General features: G+C 45.0%; 4 protein-coding genes across 5 annotated transcripts; 1 reads left to right on the forward strand and 3 right to left on the reverse strand.

The window, feature by feature from the left end:
* Nucleotides 1–1,088: 1,088 nt before the first annotated feature.
* On the reverse strand, nt 1,089–5,323 carry elovl8a (ELOVL fatty acid elongase 8a). Its single transcript, XM_084708392.1, has 8 exons — nt 5,209–5,323; nt 4,225–4,289; nt 3,860–4,047; nt 3,381–3,461; nt 3,187–3,243; nt 2,906–3,020; nt 2,662–2,789; nt 1,089–1,333 (listed from the first exon to the last, which is right to left on the reverse strand). The coding sequence occupies exons 2-8, from the start codon at nt 4,277–4,279 to the stop codon at nt 1,166–1,168; spliced, it is 792 nt and encodes a 263-aa protein (XP_084564518.1). The 5' UTR covers nt 4,280–4,289; nt 5,209–5,323; the 3' UTR covers nt 1,089–1,165.
* A 239-nt stretch (nt 5,324–5,562) lies between these two features.
* Nucleotides 5,563–8,245, reverse strand: selenop2 (selenoprotein P2). Of its 2 annotated transcripts, none has more exons than XM_084708391.1 (5): nt 8,154–8,245; nt 7,726–7,973; nt 6,901–7,113; nt 6,518–6,626; nt 5,563–6,375 (listed from the first exon to the last, which is right to left on the reverse strand). In XM_084708391.1, the coding sequence occupies exons 2-5, from the start codon at nt 7,944–7,946 to the stop codon at nt 6,094–6,096; spliced, it is 825 nt and encodes a 274-aa protein (XP_084564517.1). In that variant the 5' UTR covers nt 7,947–7,973; nt 8,154–8,245; the 3' UTR covers nt 5,563–6,093. The 2 variants fall into 2 exon arrangements, with proteins under 2 accessions (XP_084564517.1, XP_084564516.1); XM_084708390.1 differs by having other exon boundaries at nt 8,070–8,184.
* Nucleotides 8,246–8,909: 664 nt separating this feature from the next.
* LOC146271821 (THAP domain-containing protein 1) lies at nt 8,910–11,653 on the reverse strand. The gene is made up of 5 exons (XM_084708389.1): nt 11,528–11,653; nt 11,250–11,421; nt 10,829–10,985; nt 10,475–10,647; nt 8,910–10,022 (listed from the first exon to the last, which is right to left on the reverse strand). Exons 2-5 carry the CDS (start codon nt 11,397–11,399, stop codon nt 9,639–9,641), a joined length of 864 nt encoding a protein of 287 aa, XP_084564515.1. The 5' UTR covers nt 11,400–11,421; nt 11,528–11,653; the 3' UTR covers nt 8,910–9,638.
* Nucleotides 11,654–11,855: 202 nt separating this feature from the next.
* toe1 (target of EGR1, exonuclease) lies at nt 11,856–14,855 on the forward strand. Its single transcript, XM_084708388.1, has 7 exons — nt 11,856–12,402; nt 12,504–12,544; nt 12,651–12,747; nt 12,846–13,004; nt 13,178–13,437; nt 13,585–13,765; nt 13,944–14,855. Exons 1-7 carry the CDS (start codon nt 12,283–12,285, stop codon nt 14,742–14,744), a joined length of 1,659 nt encoding a protein of 552 aa, XP_084564514.1. The 5' UTR covers nt 11,856–12,282; the 3' UTR covers nt 14,745–14,855.
* The last annotated feature ends 15 nt before the right edge of the window (nt 14,856–14,870 follow it).

Raw genomic sequence — 14,870 nt, forward strand, 5'->3', positions numbered from 1 at the left:
CTGGTCCTGACAGGCCTCCTGAAGACGTCAGGGGCCTGGTTCCACTGTGTTGGGGGAATGTGGAGCTGCTCTTTAACTAGACAGCTGCCAGGCCTGCTATTCAAGCCAGCAGGAGAATGCACAAGCGGACAGTGGCTCTGTGACACTGCAGGCCTCTACGTCAGGGCCAGGCCAGTGAGAACGGAGAGATCTGTGCCAAGGGTGAGAGAGAAGGAGAAGCGGGTCAGGGTCTCTGGGTACCCTACCCTCTATGACACGCATTGTTTTTCAATACAGTGCCAACTGCCTGTCTGCATGAAAGCGGAGCGATCGTTGGTGAATGGTATTCACGTGGACGGAGTTTGGAACTGTCAAGGGATGAGCCGTTCCTGTGCTATGAAGCTGTCAGACCGTGAGGCTTCAGGTTCATCGGGTGACCGTGACTCAGGAGGAGTCTTCCCCTCTCCCTTTGAAGTGTGTTCCTTTACTACCGAGCATCACAGAACACTGGAGGATGTTAAGAACTCTGTGCATGCATGTCTGTCTAGTCCATTCTCACACTAGTCTAGTGCTTTCCAGTCCATAAGTAGGAGTGAATTACAGAACGAGGCTGGAGAATGGGAGTGCAGCCCAAGATAAGGACAGAGTCGTCACAGTGGGAGGAGCTCAGGCCCTCTAAGGACACTGCCAGCTGGCTGGTGATTGGTAGAGCCCCAGCCAATGGCTCTCTGAGACAAATGAGGTGTCATGGTGGGAGATTAGATAGATAAGTGGAGAGGAGGAGGAGAGAGGAGGAGGAGGCCTGTGCGGGTTTATTTCAATTTGGCAGAGTCGCCAGAGCGTGGCTTGGACTTCATCCCTAATGACTAGAGGGGGATGGGAAGACAGAATGGACGATGTGAGTGAGTGTGTGTGAGTGTGTGTGTGAGTGCGGGTGTGTGCAATGCGTGTGTGTGGGTGAGTCTGCTGGTTTGACATCAAGAACAAAACCAAATGTGTATGTACGTATGCGTGAGTGTGTGTGTCTGCTTAGATTATAGGAAGGGCTAAATCAGAGGCTTAGACGACATGCAGATAAAGCAGCCTGAAAACAACAGCTTTACTGAGAAACTCGATAAATATAGAAAAAACACGACACACATAGTAAAGACAAATAAATAAGTTTCCATTTGCTCTTGGAGCTCCCTTATATCCTCTTGGCCTTCTTGGTGAGGTAACTTTGGTAGTAGAAGTTGCTGAAAAGAGCGATGAGGCTGAGGGAGTAAGCAAATACCACAGCATTCATGGAGTCTGGGAAGTCACAGTCAGTGAAGAGGTTGTAGGTGGTGTGGATTGTCACAATGAGGAACTGGAGCTGAGTGAAAAGAGAGGACACATTTTTGTTTAAACCCACACACAGAGAAACATAAGTGCACAAAGGCAAGGTCAAATACGTATTGGTTTTTGCTGTTGTTGTGAAACTTGTCTAACCTAGATTCAGGCATATTTTTTAATTGTTCTTCAAGTCACAAACAGGTAGAAGTCACAAACTGAAAAATGATGATTTCACAGCAGATAAGCCCTGATGGCAGTTGGCTCATTCCGCGCCTTTTCATAACAACACACTCAACCTGACATACGTTGTCATCAGACTCTGACCAGAGTTGGGGCAGCAGCCTAACAAACAACTGTGTAGTTGTGTGAGTCAGCAGAGTTAATGGGAAATACATATGGTGCCATTGTCTGTCTGGACAGAACCTTAATCGCTGGGGCGATTTAAAATCCTGATTAGAGTCAAAGTCTGTTTGGATTCAAATCATTGCTCCGTACCCACCTTCAGTTTTCAAATAAAAAAATAGTTTAGACACTAGAACACTTAACTCTTAACTCTTCTATATCGTAAGATATAATTTAAAATATTTGACTTTGCTTTCAGTCAAATAAGGAACTAAATGTATGAGGGCATGATAATTACGAAAGACAATGGATTATTCTAATCTGGATTAGATGTTCAGTTAAAACTGTCCTCAGGTCCTTCCAGATGGGGGCTTCCTTTGAGGCCCAGGCTCAACAGACTCTCCAGGGGCCAGGCCTGGGGTTGTGGTTAGGGCCAGGCCAGGGTCCAGGCCTGGGGTTGTGGTTAGGGCCAGGCCAGGGTCCAGGCCTGGGGTTGTGGTTAGGGCCAGGCCAGGGTCCAGGCCTGGGGTTGTGGTCCAGGTCAGGAGGGGGGTAGGGTGGGTAAGAGCTATAAAGCTCTGATGCTGATTATCTCCCTGACTAACCCTGTTAACTGCCCTGCTATTGTCCTATCCTACCAACGCTTAATTAGAGAGCTTCAGGCACTGAGGGGTTAAAGCAGTTTGAGGTCCATGGGTTTATAGTTGTTAGGGCTCAGTCAATTAGACAAGCCTTGGTTGTATTAAGTGTGACAATGTTGATAGTCATCAACGGGACAGGATTATATTTTTAGTTAGGGTATTGTTAAGTCAATCCATTGATGACAACATCATTCTCCCAGTACAGTCTCCCCCAGTCCAGGGTTTTCTCTACAGAACTGAATATGTGGGATGGGATGGACTAAAAGTGTGGAGATAAAGATATATAGCTGTAGGCTTTCTTTGTCCAAGATGAGGCTTAATCTTTGTGTGTGAGTATATACTGTGTGTGTGTTCCTGCATGTGTGTGTGTGTGTGTGTGTCTCACCAGCTGCAGGGAGGTCAGGTAACGTTTCCACCACAGGAACTTTTGCATGTGAGGACCCACAGCAGCCAGTCCATAGTAAAGGTACATCACCACATGGACTAGAGAGTTGATCTGGCCTATGAGGAAGGCTGGGCAGACAAACACACACAAATACAAGGATGCATCAACATACAGTACTGTAAAAACACACAAAAAAACACACACACAAACACACACAAAAACAATGAACAGCTAGGATACGCACACTGGCCCCCGGCCACGTATTTGACTCCAGCCCACCAGTTGAAGATCATGGTGCCATGATGGTAGACATGCAGGAATGTCAGTTGGCTGTTCTTCTTCCTCAGGATGAAGAACACCTGGAAAACAATCACACACACACACACACACACACACACACACACACACGCACACATACTATCAACAGGCAAAAGTGCTTAGTGCAGCTTTTTGAAATCTCATCTGGAGCACAGATGACCCCGGTTGGAACCCTCTGGGTTCCTCTGTGTGTGGATCTATACTCACTGTGTCACTGAGCTCAATTACTTTGGAGAAATAGAACCACCAGCACACCTTGGCCATCTGGCACACACAGGAGCCGGAACACACACACACACACACACATGCACAAAGAAGATACATCTCAATGAGCTGTTTGAACTAATATGGACAATGGTGAGCTTTGATGTTGACTGATGACGTGAGCCTGTTGTAGTTACTCTCATTGCCAGCGGGCTGTGACTGTAGTCAACAGGTTGACAAAGCAAACTGTAGTTGGCCAACCAGGCTGACACTGTGAACTGAGAAAAGGGAGATAAATAGACAGAAAGAAAGAGAAGGAGAGAGCAGGTGAGATAGAGGGGGAGACAGAGAGACAGAGAGAGAGAGAGAGAGAGAGAGAGAGAGAGAGAGAGAGAGAGAGAGAGAGAGAGAGAGAGAGAGAGAGAGAGAGAGAGAGAGAGAGAGAGAGAGAGAGAGAGAGAGAGAGAGGGGGGGGGGGGGAGAAGAAGTAAATGAAAAAGAAACACATCTCTAATTGTAACCATATATACTCCACCCCAGTCTTTCTTTACATTTATTTACTAGGTGGCTAGATAGCTGCTAGTAAAACGATTTCTAGATAGGCTGGAAAGTTGGATGGAGATGAAGATAACAGGTAACATCAGTGGCTGGAAGAGCCTGGGATCATTGTGAATACCTCATAGAACATGTAAGCTGACAGGCAGACCATGGCGAAGTTGTAAACAATTAGCACAGGCTTCAGTTTGACTGGCTGTCTGTGTTCCATGAGTTTAGGTCCCGTCCATATGAGCAGCAGATAACACAGGAAGATGCAGCTGATTGGCACAGGGGAGTACACCAGCAACCAGCCATCCGTTCTCCTGTCTAAAACCCACACAAGAAAGACAACTATGGGACCAGCAAGGGCAGGAGATATACTGGTGAGACTCTCCCCCCAAAAAAAAATCCAGAGCAAGACAAGCCTTTTTTATTTTAAACATTGAGGACGTATTTCAGAAATGTATAGTGCTTTTATTCGTGTTTATTGGCTACTCAGCCTACCTCCATTCTCTAGAACTCCTTGGTAGAAGAGCTTGATTTTCTGCCATGTGGCCATTTGAGAAAACCTGCAACCAACAAGTAAATGCCATTTCTTTACTCACAGTGGACAGCATTTAAAAAAGTAAGACGATGCTGCCATCTATCGATTAAATGGTGCATAATGCTTTTGAGCAACAGACGCACTATTTGGTCTGAAGTGTTGGGTGGCTCAGGATGGCTGTATGCAGAGCCATAGAAAAAAAAAAATTATGGCTCTGGCTGTATGATAACATGGGACATTGTTTAACCCTTGTGCTGCCTTCGGGTCACATGACTCAAAGGTTCATAACGAACCATCGTTGTGTTTACTCAATTTGACCCAATACAAAAACTAATAAAAATAATTATATTTTAACCATCGCAATGTCCGGGGGGTCTGAGACAGCCCAACAGTTAAAAGAAAATGCTTCACTTTGTTTTTGTATGCGGTAAAATTGTCGCAATACGCCGGTGGGTCACAATGACTGATGGGTCAGGATGACCCGAAGATAACACAAGAAGCCAACCAATGTTGGTTAAGCTAAATAAGCTACTTTATCTTCTTGCTTCAGGATTTAGAAAATCCCTTACTGCTTTAGACTCGCCCTACAACAAACGTTACATCAGAGACAACCAAACTTTTAACAAACTGCGTAAATAATAGTAGCCTACCTGAACTGATAAATAAATATTACACAAGTATAGCCTAATATATTGATTCAACCTTTAACCTTTCATTCTATTAAAGGTTACATTAAAAAAAAAACGTCCCTTTTGTGTTATTAGTGTTTTAGTTATGTAGGATACTCTATCAAGAAATGTTAAACACAACGTATTTATAGGCTACATTTGCGTCTATCAAAATATTAAAGCAAACGTGCGCTTACATTGTCTATAGGGTACTCAGGCTACATCCATCCTACTTGCATAACATGCTGTCGATACATGCTATGGTTATTCACTTACTTCCAGAAGGTGACCCGATCCTCGCTAAATTGAAATCGGACCAGTTATTGATCAGAATAAAGTTATCTCCGTTGTTCTACCACAGACTTGCTATTGTTATTGATTGGAGTATGTAACAGTGACATGAGACGTCTCTACCCGTCATCCTACACCGAACTTTCATGTCCACCTGCTGGACATCGTGCATATGGCTTTGGTGTTAACTGAGGGAGGCACGTTAGGTCAAACCTGTAGGGCCAAACCCCGAGACTGTATCAACCAAGCTATGCAGTAAAGCTTGAAAAAAAAAAAAAATGTGGGTGAATATGCATTGTTTACGACACAGTTTCTACACAATGTTGCTTCATCCATTCATAATTTATGATTTTCTCGACTTTATTGGAACACACATACACACACTCCTTTAGTATCCAAGCAGACCACAACATTTGGCGACAGTTGACATGGTTTGTACACACTTTTCCCCAAATGTGTGGAGGTTTAATTCTCCCAGTGTCCCAGTCCTGGCTGGGTGACGGTCAGGCCTGATCTCTTGTGCAAACCATCCGCCTGCAGGCACCTCTCTGTGGTTTGACCCACAAACTTCATCAACTGCACAAGAGAGACCGTGTCACCTCGCCACATGGAGGAACTGGTGGACATTACCGGTGGCTAAACAACTCCATATCCAGTTCTGTTCTTAGATCACATTTCCACGTATCAAATGACCAAAAGTCAACACTGACGGTGAGAAGATACACAAAACAACTGTTGTTGAGAAGTCCCTGACTAACTAAAATATTAAAATAATATGGTAAACGTGCAGGTACATCACATTGATTTCCAAGTAATTTACATATTACATATGCCTGATGCTGCAGTTACTCCAGGTCAGTGAACAGTCTTCTAATTTAAGACTTGCTGCATGTCACTGTGAGAGCCATGATGTTGACTGTGCTGTTGATGAGGATGGTGATGAAGGTGGGGTGCGTTACCCCTCTCGTCTGCCTCGGAGACATTGGGTTGCACAACTACATCTGGAGCGGCACTGTTGAGACTTGTGGGTACTGTAGTCCTGACTGTGATAGGGTTTGTAATGTTGTCATTCTCACTCATCTCTGTGCTGCTCGTCGTGTCATTGCTCTGGGTGTTGTTCCCAAGACGACTTGACATTATCGAAATGTCCTTCTGCCAAGGGTGTGACATTACAGACCATAGAAATGCAATGTTAGAAATCAACTGGAAGATGCTATCCGATCCCACATGCGAGACCGCAGCCTAGATGAGGTTTTCTTATAGAATTCCAATCTGTGTGTGTAGGTCTACTCACAGTACAGTTGCAGATGTCTTTTTGGTAGGTGGCTCTGACCGCTGCTTCCACATAGGGGTAGTGGAGATAACTGTATGGCAGGACAATGTGGAACGTTAACCGTCCACACCTGGGAGAGAGAGAAGAAGGGACCAGAAAGAGGGAGGAGGAAATACAAGTCCTTTTAGGCTCATGTTGTAAAATATCAACTCAAAGATGTATACATAACATTCAACTGGTACATTTCCAAGGTGAAGCAACAGTGGGGTCCAGGCCGACCTGTCATAGACCAGGAAGTCATCAGACCTACCTTGACATTATCTTTTATTGTTTTTACTGTACAGCACTTTGTGTTTCACTTTGGATCTTATAGTGCTTTATAAATAAATTGCTTGCTTATTTACCTGTCATAGACCAGGAAGTCATCCTTGTCTCCGTTTAGGGCCTCCCACACGTCTTCCTGGAGGGGGGACTGCTGGTAGACGGGGATACCGGGGGGCGCTCTCCTCTTCAGCTCCCAGTACATGGCTCTGGACTGGGCGTCCTGCTCGTTCACAATCAGGAAGGACACACCTGTCATGTTGCTGCGCAGCACGCGCTCACGCAGACCCCCGAGTCTGGACAGGACCACACATCTCATCATCATCATCATCTTCATCACCATCTTCATCATCATCACCATCATCTTCATCATCATCATCATCATCATCACCACCATCATCTTCTTCTTCATCACCATCATCATCACAATGAACATAATTACATTTAGCAGACATTCTTATCCAGAGCAACTTAAAGTAAGTACGGGGACATTCTCTTTGAGGCAAGTAGGGTGAAGTGCCTTGACCAATGACACAACATAATTTTGCACGGTCAGGAGTCAAACCGGCAACCTTCTGATTAATAGCCCGATTCTCTAACCGCTCAGCCATCTGACTGATGATTCTAAAGGATTGGTATTTTTAGAACTAAATGGTGATCTATTATCAATATGAAACCATACTTGACATGCTTATATATCTGCAACCATGCAATACATATCCATGGTTGCTTTTTAAGTCCTTGCCTACTGCTCTCTGACAAGCCTATGATTCCATGATAATCACTAGTTTATGAAGATAGCCTCCCCTTATCTCAAATTTAGACTTTTCAAAGATTACATTATAGTCTTTAACTTTTTTAATTAATTGTAAATGAACAAAGGTCTGTTCAGACCCTTTCTCTCTTACTTGGAGGCCTGAATGAGACAGAAGTGTCAGCTGGCCTTCAGCAGAGCTACTATGACTACATCTCCCAGCAGCCCCTCCATAGGGCTCTGTCCTTGGATCGTCCAGTGAGGCGCAGGCTTGCAGATGCTGGAGGTGTTGCTGTCGCGCTCCAGGAACAGGGGCGATGCCCAGAGCAACTCTGGCAGGGCTGCCCACAGCCACAGAACCAAGACACCCCACATCGTCTCTCGTGTCCTCCCAAGCTTTACCTGAGGAACACATCCAGGAGTTACAGTACATTCAATGTATCTCCACCAAATTCCCGAGTGTTCATTCTAAATGACGGTGCTCACGGTCACTCATACCATGTCTCCTTAAAGGATTATACGCTATAAATACCACATGCTACGGATGAAGCATTGGCTTGATGAGAATGTAGTGTGAATAACCTCTTAGTCCAGTTTCACCCCCTTCCTCTCAGTGACTCAAACAGCTCAGTCCTGTTTTTTAAGCTGGAGTTTAAGCCCCCCTGGCCTTAAGGACTGCCCCCAAACTAACTGGCTAAACCAATCTGTTGAGGCTGCAAGTGATTGTGAAACCAACGTAGTCAATACAACGATACCCCACAGGTTAAGTTTGCTCTTCAGCAAAAAGGAAAGGTGTACACTAACCAATAAAAGTGCCAACATTATTAGTATTTTATAAATGCATATCACGTCAACTCTACATATTTAGCCCAGCAGAAGGCCCATTTATATATTTTTACACTTCAATAAAAACATTTCATAAAGTAATCAGTCGATGTTTACACTACCTGATGGGGTGATAGTGACTACCGTTAAGCAAAGTTTAGGCCATGTCCAAAAGGGTCAGGGTTGCTGTTGCAGTAGGGGGTGGACAAACATGGGACTAAATCTTCATTGTTGGCAGTTAGCCAGAGTGATTTCGATCCTTCAATATGTGGAAATTCAAGAGAAGAGAGTTCCTGCCCACGCTGCTCTCTCCAGTTAGGCTTTATGGGACCAAACCAATGATGAGTTCACTGGATGTTGATTTGCATCATAAAAACAAAAGGCAATCAATTATAATGAGTGGGTGGGACTTTGATCCGGTCAAAGTACAGACGAGGATGTCTGTGGTGCACATTCCATGAACACTGACTTCACTCACTTCATCTACAGGTATTTTAAACACAATACAACACATTTGATATAGGCTTTTATTCTTTTACACAGTGACTGTGTTCATCAAGGTATATTACATGTGTTCTAAAGTCCCTTTACTGTGTGAAAAAGATGAAGAAGTAGATACAATTGATCCAACTAGCATGAGGGTTGTTTTTGCAACCCGCTTCACCCCATCTGAGAAGAGGAGTGCTTGAACATGGTTACTATAGAAACCAGCCAAACCCGTCCTAAAACAAATCTGAACTTCGACACGAATGCCATCGAAGTCTCCCCTCCTTATGAATGGGGTCCCTTCAGATCACCGTGTGAACACGTGCTGATTTGATAACCTTGTGTTTGATAAAGCACAGGTGTGGAGGGGTACTGAGTGTACGGCTGGAACCTTTAAAGACTTTACTTGAAGCACTTTGAAGCAAAATCAGGCAGGTTTTGGTTTCATTCGCATACTTATGATGAGCGTGAAACAAAAACCTGAAGCAAATCCCTCTTAGAACAGAGGACACCTGCACACCACGCAGCCACATGTCCTCATCACCCAGCAGTCCAACGTGGGCCGGCTACGTCGTCATGGCATCCTGTGCATTTGCATCAAATGGAAAATACACATCACGGCAAAGGTCAAGTCTCTCAGAAGGGTGACCGGGCTTTGGAAGCCACAGGTCACAGACTGCCTGGTGTGGAAGGGTAATGCCTGTGCCTTCTGTGGCAGCAGGAATGAGGAGGAGGAGTCAAAGTCAAGTGTGCGGATCAGGACATGACTCCTAGTAGCTCCTCGTCATTGTCCCCATCTTCCTCCCCCTCAGGGCTGTCGCAGGACGTCATGAGGCCCAGTCCCAGCTCCGCCAGCTCCTCGCAGCTCATCGCCGTGGTGACCATGATCTTGGTCTCCAGGCGGTTACACAGTGTCCTGTAGGAGGGGAGCGGGTAGCCCATCTCCCGCAGGAACTCGTAGCCCTTGGTGCCCACGGCGCAGCGGATCTTCCGGGCCTTCAGCACGGTCTCTGGAGACCAGACGGCGCGCCGCGAGCGCTTGGTCAACGACAGGGCCCGGATCTGGTCCTCGTACAGAAAGTTCTGGAGGCCCTTCTCAATCTTGTCTAGTCTGTACAGGCGCTTCTTCATGTCCTCTGCCTGGAACACAATAGGTATGATTGAAAGGATTTTTAGGTTACAACAAACGTGTTTTGGGGGTTTTCTCTAGATGGTTCTACACTCGTAGTCTGAGTGTAGAACTGTCTAGATCTGGCAGAAGGTTCTGGCCACCCTTCCACTTGAACCAATTTTCCTTCGACCAGAATCTGATCGGGCCAATCACAACAGTTAAACCAGCCCATATCAGGTGATCTGGTTTAAGAGATATGTTTAAATAAAACATCCAACATTATGTTTTGTTGCTCTGATTTGTTGTATCGGGCCAGTTCCATTTTGAGGCATTTTGGTCTGAGACCGTTCATTATGCTCCTTAGAAATCGGAAAGGAAATGGAGAGGATCAAGACCCATTCGTGCTACAACGCTATGAATGTTGTTGTCAGCATTACATTACAGTCAACGACAACAGTTACGTTTGGTAGCATGTGCACACCTCTCTCTGCAGTCTGGCTGTATGCTGCATCTCCTGCTCCAGCTGTTTCTTGTACATTTGACACTTGGTACAGGGGTGCTCCAACTCCTCCATGTCTGCATCCTCATCCTCCATCCCTGGCAGAGGCTGACGCCTGGCATAGCCATGGTCTCCCACATTCAGATCTCTTTCCACTAGAATGACAGGACAGAATGACTTTCACATACACTCACACACAAGGCAAACTATACATATTTATATGTACTGTTATTTTCATTTAAATGATTCCCAATCCATATAAGCAACCATTTCAGTTTACAGTCACGACTTGATATTACTAATTCTGGTTAAAAAAGTTAGTTGTAGTATGCCTACCTGGCTCTGGTTTCAATGGCAACAGAATCTGAGGAGTGGCGATGGGATAAGGTGGGTCTCTAACACTAAATAAAGTAGGAATAGCGTTAGGTTTCAGCTTCTTTCCCCCTGCTGGCGACCTCGCTATTTCTTCAAACTGGCTGGGCTCAAAATGGTCCTGAAAAAAAATTGCGCAAAACATCAGTTCATAAACAAGGGCTAGTTTGGAATCACATGGAAGAAACTGCGCTGCTTGCATGCAATGGAACCAGTAGAGCTCCTTCTTACAGTCAGTTCAATTCAATGAAGACAAAATAGTCAATGTAAAACACTGTAGCTTTTGGAGCGTTATCGTTGTTAGCTAGGAAACTGTTTAGCTGCTCAGTACTTTACTTGGCTGGCTAAAAAAAGTTACTCATACTGCTGACCATTGAAACTTTACCTGACACAATCTGGAGTGTGGAGTGGGTACAAAATCACGCCGACAGTTAACCAGCCATTTCTTCTTTCGTACAGGATCTTTGGGAAATCGAAATAGTTGTTTCCCAATGGTTGTTGAGTTCGAACAGTTTGGAGCTGAACATCCACCCATAACTAGCAGCGAGCTAGCTAGCCTAACGTTAAAATTAGCAGAACTTTACAATTGTTATGAGAGGACAACAACAAAATACTATAAATATGTAGAAGAAACAAGAATATGTAGTGGAAATATAGACATGCCTTGATGTCCTTCCTGTAAACGTTTTTAAATTAAAACATTTATTTACAAAACGTTTCTGACTTTGTTTGAGCCAAAATGGCGCACCTGGCCTTAACCGTTGAGTTTACCGACGCAATAAGCACAGTATGTTCAAATACTGCCTTTGTAGAATTCGATTTTCAAGAGAATAATAGGAAATAAACAATGACTAATAAATAAAACTGGTATTAGGTATCGATCTGTATTCAATAAGTGGTCCCCTACTCACAATATTTTAAAGATTTTGGTGAGCAAAATACAAAATATGGTGTATTTTCAAACAAGTAATGTAACTACTGCCTTCGGGGTCCTTTATCCTAAAATGACGTTCGCCTCATGAACCAAAGCAAAGCGGAGCACGTTGGAGTATTTTCAGTTTTAGCGTCCTGCGCTTTTCTTTATTCGTCAATTCCAGAAATACTCAACTACCTTGCACAGATATAGCAACTAAACAAATGATGATATAATGATAATGAATTCCCCAGTATATCTGATAATTGAATACTACACGATTCAGTTCCATTGGTTGTTACGGTTAACCGTGAATTAGCGTCAACTAGCTTAGTAGCTAGCTCATTCATTGTAGTAGTATGCATTTGAAATCTTAGTATTCATACTTTAATATAGCTGTGTGGCACACAAAACTAGCCAACTAGCAACATAAACTCAGTTTGTTGGCCGAAGTAACTGTCATTAGGTGCTACGTACATTGTTAGTTACATTTATAAAAATCCACATGGATATGACGTCTTCTGTGGTAGTCCCAGTCATTGACGTACAGAATGATAACTTCAAAGAGCTGTGGCCTGCTATGGTCCTGGCCATGAAAACCGCCTCCTTCATTGCTGTCGATACGGTGAGCGCCATATAAGCTGTGATGAAGTGGCTATAACGAAGTACTTAAATAAACTCATACCACTTATCAACACTGGTCTCTCTGTCCCTGTTCTGATATAGGAATTGAGTGGCCTTGGATCCAGAAAAGCTCTACTGGCAGAGTAAGATCCATGTCATATTGTCTAACGAAGCAATGGGATATCAACAACTTTTGTCGCTGTAATGTTCAAATATCCAATTCTAATATGGCCATTTGTCGGTTATCAGATCCATAGAGGACCGTTATAAAGCCATCGTCAATGCGGCCCGCACTCGCTCCATCCTCTCCCTTGGAATAGCCTGCTACAAGAAACTCGACAGCAAGGTGCAACTACCCGTCACAGCTCCTGCCGAACAGTAATTTCAAATCTGATTGATCCATCACTTTGATTTGACTGACTAAACGTTCAACTTTGTTTCCAGGCAGCCGACACATACATGGTACAGGTGTACAATCTGACGTTGCTCTGCTCTGAGGAGTACATCATCGAGCCTCAGTCAGTGCAGTTCTTGGTGCAGCATGGTTTTGACTTCAACAAACAGTACGCGCAGGGGGTCCCATACCACAAAGGCAATGACAAGGTGAGAATCTGAAACACACACACACTCACATCACACACAATGATGGCGATTAAAATCCTCCCATTCACCAGCCCAAATATCTCAGATTTCAGGAAATGCAAAGTGAACAAGGATGTAAATGTTTAGGAATGTATTGTGTCCTAATCAGAGATATCTTCCTCCTTTCTGTCTAGGGAGGGCCTCCCCATGGTGTCACTATACGTAACCTGTTTATGGAGTTTCTGCGTGCACGCAAGCCTGTGGTGCTGCACAATGGCCTGATAGACATGGTCTTCCTGTACCAGTGCTTCTACGCTCACCTGCCTGAGAAGCTGGGCACCTTCACTGCAGACTTGTCTGAGATGTTCCCAGCTGGGATATACGACACCAAGTATGTCACTGAATATGAGCTCCGGTTCCCTGCCTCCTACCTAGAGTATGCCTACAAGAAATGGTTAGTATGCCACCATGGTTAGAATATTGTATACTGTAGATTCTTGTTTGTATAATATGCAATTTATTGTGCACTAAACCAGCACTGCTCTCCCAGGATGTAGTTCCATGTTTTGATGGAGGGTTCTTTTCTCTTGTTTTCCCTCAGTAAGCTGGACAACTCGAGGAGTGTCGAGGCTGGTGAGGCCGAGGCTGGTTCCGATGGTGCGGTTCATGTTTTCTTGGAGTTTTGTAACTACTCAGGTCACATGTCTAGCTATGTGGACTACAGGCCGTGTCTGGCAGGAAGCAGCCAAGAGGGATCTCTGACAGTCTGCGAGCGCTTCTCAGTCAGTAACAAACTCCAAACATATGCAACAAATGTCCCATCATTTAAAATATATTTTCTTCCATGGGTTTAAGTTCAATAATATAGTTCCTATCTTTTATTTGTTTTCCCTTTCATTCTAAATCTAAATGAACTTAACCTGGTTGAAGGTTTAAAGTCTTCTTGTCTGCGCTCCTCAGGCATACGGCTGGTGTCCCAATGGCTCCCAGTGCCCCTTGTCACACGACACAGATCTCATCATCCAGCAGGATGAGAAGAGCAAGGAGGACAAACGGAAGAAGAGGAAGAGGAAGAAAAAGCAGAAGGGAGGGGCTCGGGCAGAGGGGGACTTTGAGGGGGCTCCTGAGAACAAGAAAGCTCACACAGAGCTGGAGGTCCAGGAGACGACGACAATAACGATGGCGTCACCCGACAAGGTGCCACGCAGTGCTGACAACACAAAGACGGGCTTAGCCAACAGCAAGGGAAACGGAGTCCCAGAGCCACAGTCTCCCCCCAAGCCTGAGGCGGCCAAGTTGGAGGCGGCGAAGCCTGAGGCAGCCAAGTTGGAGGCGGCCAAGCCTGAGGCAGTCAAGCCTGAGGCAGTCAAGCATGAGGCAGTCAAGTATGAGGCAGTCAAGCTGGAGACAGCCAAGCCTGAGGCAGCCAAGCTGGAGGCAGCCAAGCTGGAGGCAGCCAAGCCTGAGGCAGCCAAGATGGAGGCCATGAAGAAGGTGGAGGGAGGCTCCCACAGGGCAGGGTTTGATGGCTTCATGACCGGGTACATCTTCTCCTATGCTGCTAAGCTGGCCAAACGAGAGAGTAAGGAGGGAGAGGAGGCCTCCTGGCTTCCTGAATGTCACAACAAGGTGTACCTCAGTGGAAAGTCTGTTCCTCTCCACATTGTCAAGAGCACCTTCTCCAAGTCCTCCAAGGCCCACACACACAAGATGGAGCTGGTGTGGGGAAAGGCCAAAGAACAAGACAAACCTACAAAATAGGACTTGAGTTTATACAGCCTCGATGAATTTTGGTTTAGAGATTGTTAAATGATAATGGCTGGATTTTAAGTTAGTGATATTTTCAATAAAAGACCACCTTTGTTAATCGTATCTTTGAATGCATTG

Source organism: Hypomesus nipponensis, chromosome 10, assembly GCF_054491055.1.
Source record: "Hypomesus nipponensis isolate SF chromosome 10, ASM5449105v1, whole genome shotgun sequence".
Classification (NCBI taxonomy): Eukaryota; Metazoa; Chordata; class Actinopteri; order Osmeriformes; family Osmeridae; genus Hypomesus; species Hypomesus nipponensis.

Excerpts from the sequence above, each read along its gene's own strand:
- LOC146271821 (XM_084708389.1), bottom strand. The coding sequence starts at position 11,399 with ATGGGTGGATGTTCAGCTCCAAACTGTTCGAACTCAACAACCATTGGG. Across the intron at positions 10,648-10,828 it reads GCCATTGAAACCAGAGCCAG|TGGAAAGAGATCTGAATGTG; the intron begins GTAGGCATACTA and ends CTGTCATTCTAG. Across the intron at positions 10,023-10,474 it reads CAGCCAGACTGCAGAGAGAG|GCAGAGGACATGAAGAAGCG; the intron begins GTGTGCACATGC and ends ATTGTGTTCCAG.
- elovl8a (XM_084708392.1), bottom strand. The coding sequence starts at position 4,279 with ATGGCCACATGGCAGAAAATCAAGCTCTTCTACCAAGGAGTTCTAGAG. Across the intron at positions 3,021-3,186 it reads TAATTGAGCTCAGTGACACA|GTGTTCTTCATCCTGAGGAA; the intron begins GTGAGTATAGAT and ends ATTGTTTTCCAG. Across the intron at positions 2,790-2,905 it reads ATACGTGGCCGGGGGCCAGT|CCTTCCTCATAGGCCAGATC; the intron begins GTGCGTATCCTA and ends TTGTCTGCCCAG.
- toe1 (XM_084708388.1), top strand. The coding sequence starts at position 12,283 with ATGGATATGACGTCTTCTGTGGTAGTCCCAGTCATTGACGTACAGAAT. Across the intron at positions 13,005-13,177 it reads ACCACAAAGGCAATGACAAG|GGAGGGCCTCCCCATGGTGT; the intron begins GTGAGAATCTGA and ends CTTTCTGTCTAG. Across the intron at positions 13,766-13,943 it reads CAGTCTGCGAGCGCTTCTCA|GCATACGGCTGGTGTCCCAA; the intron begins GTCAGTAACAAA and ends TGCGCTCCTCAG.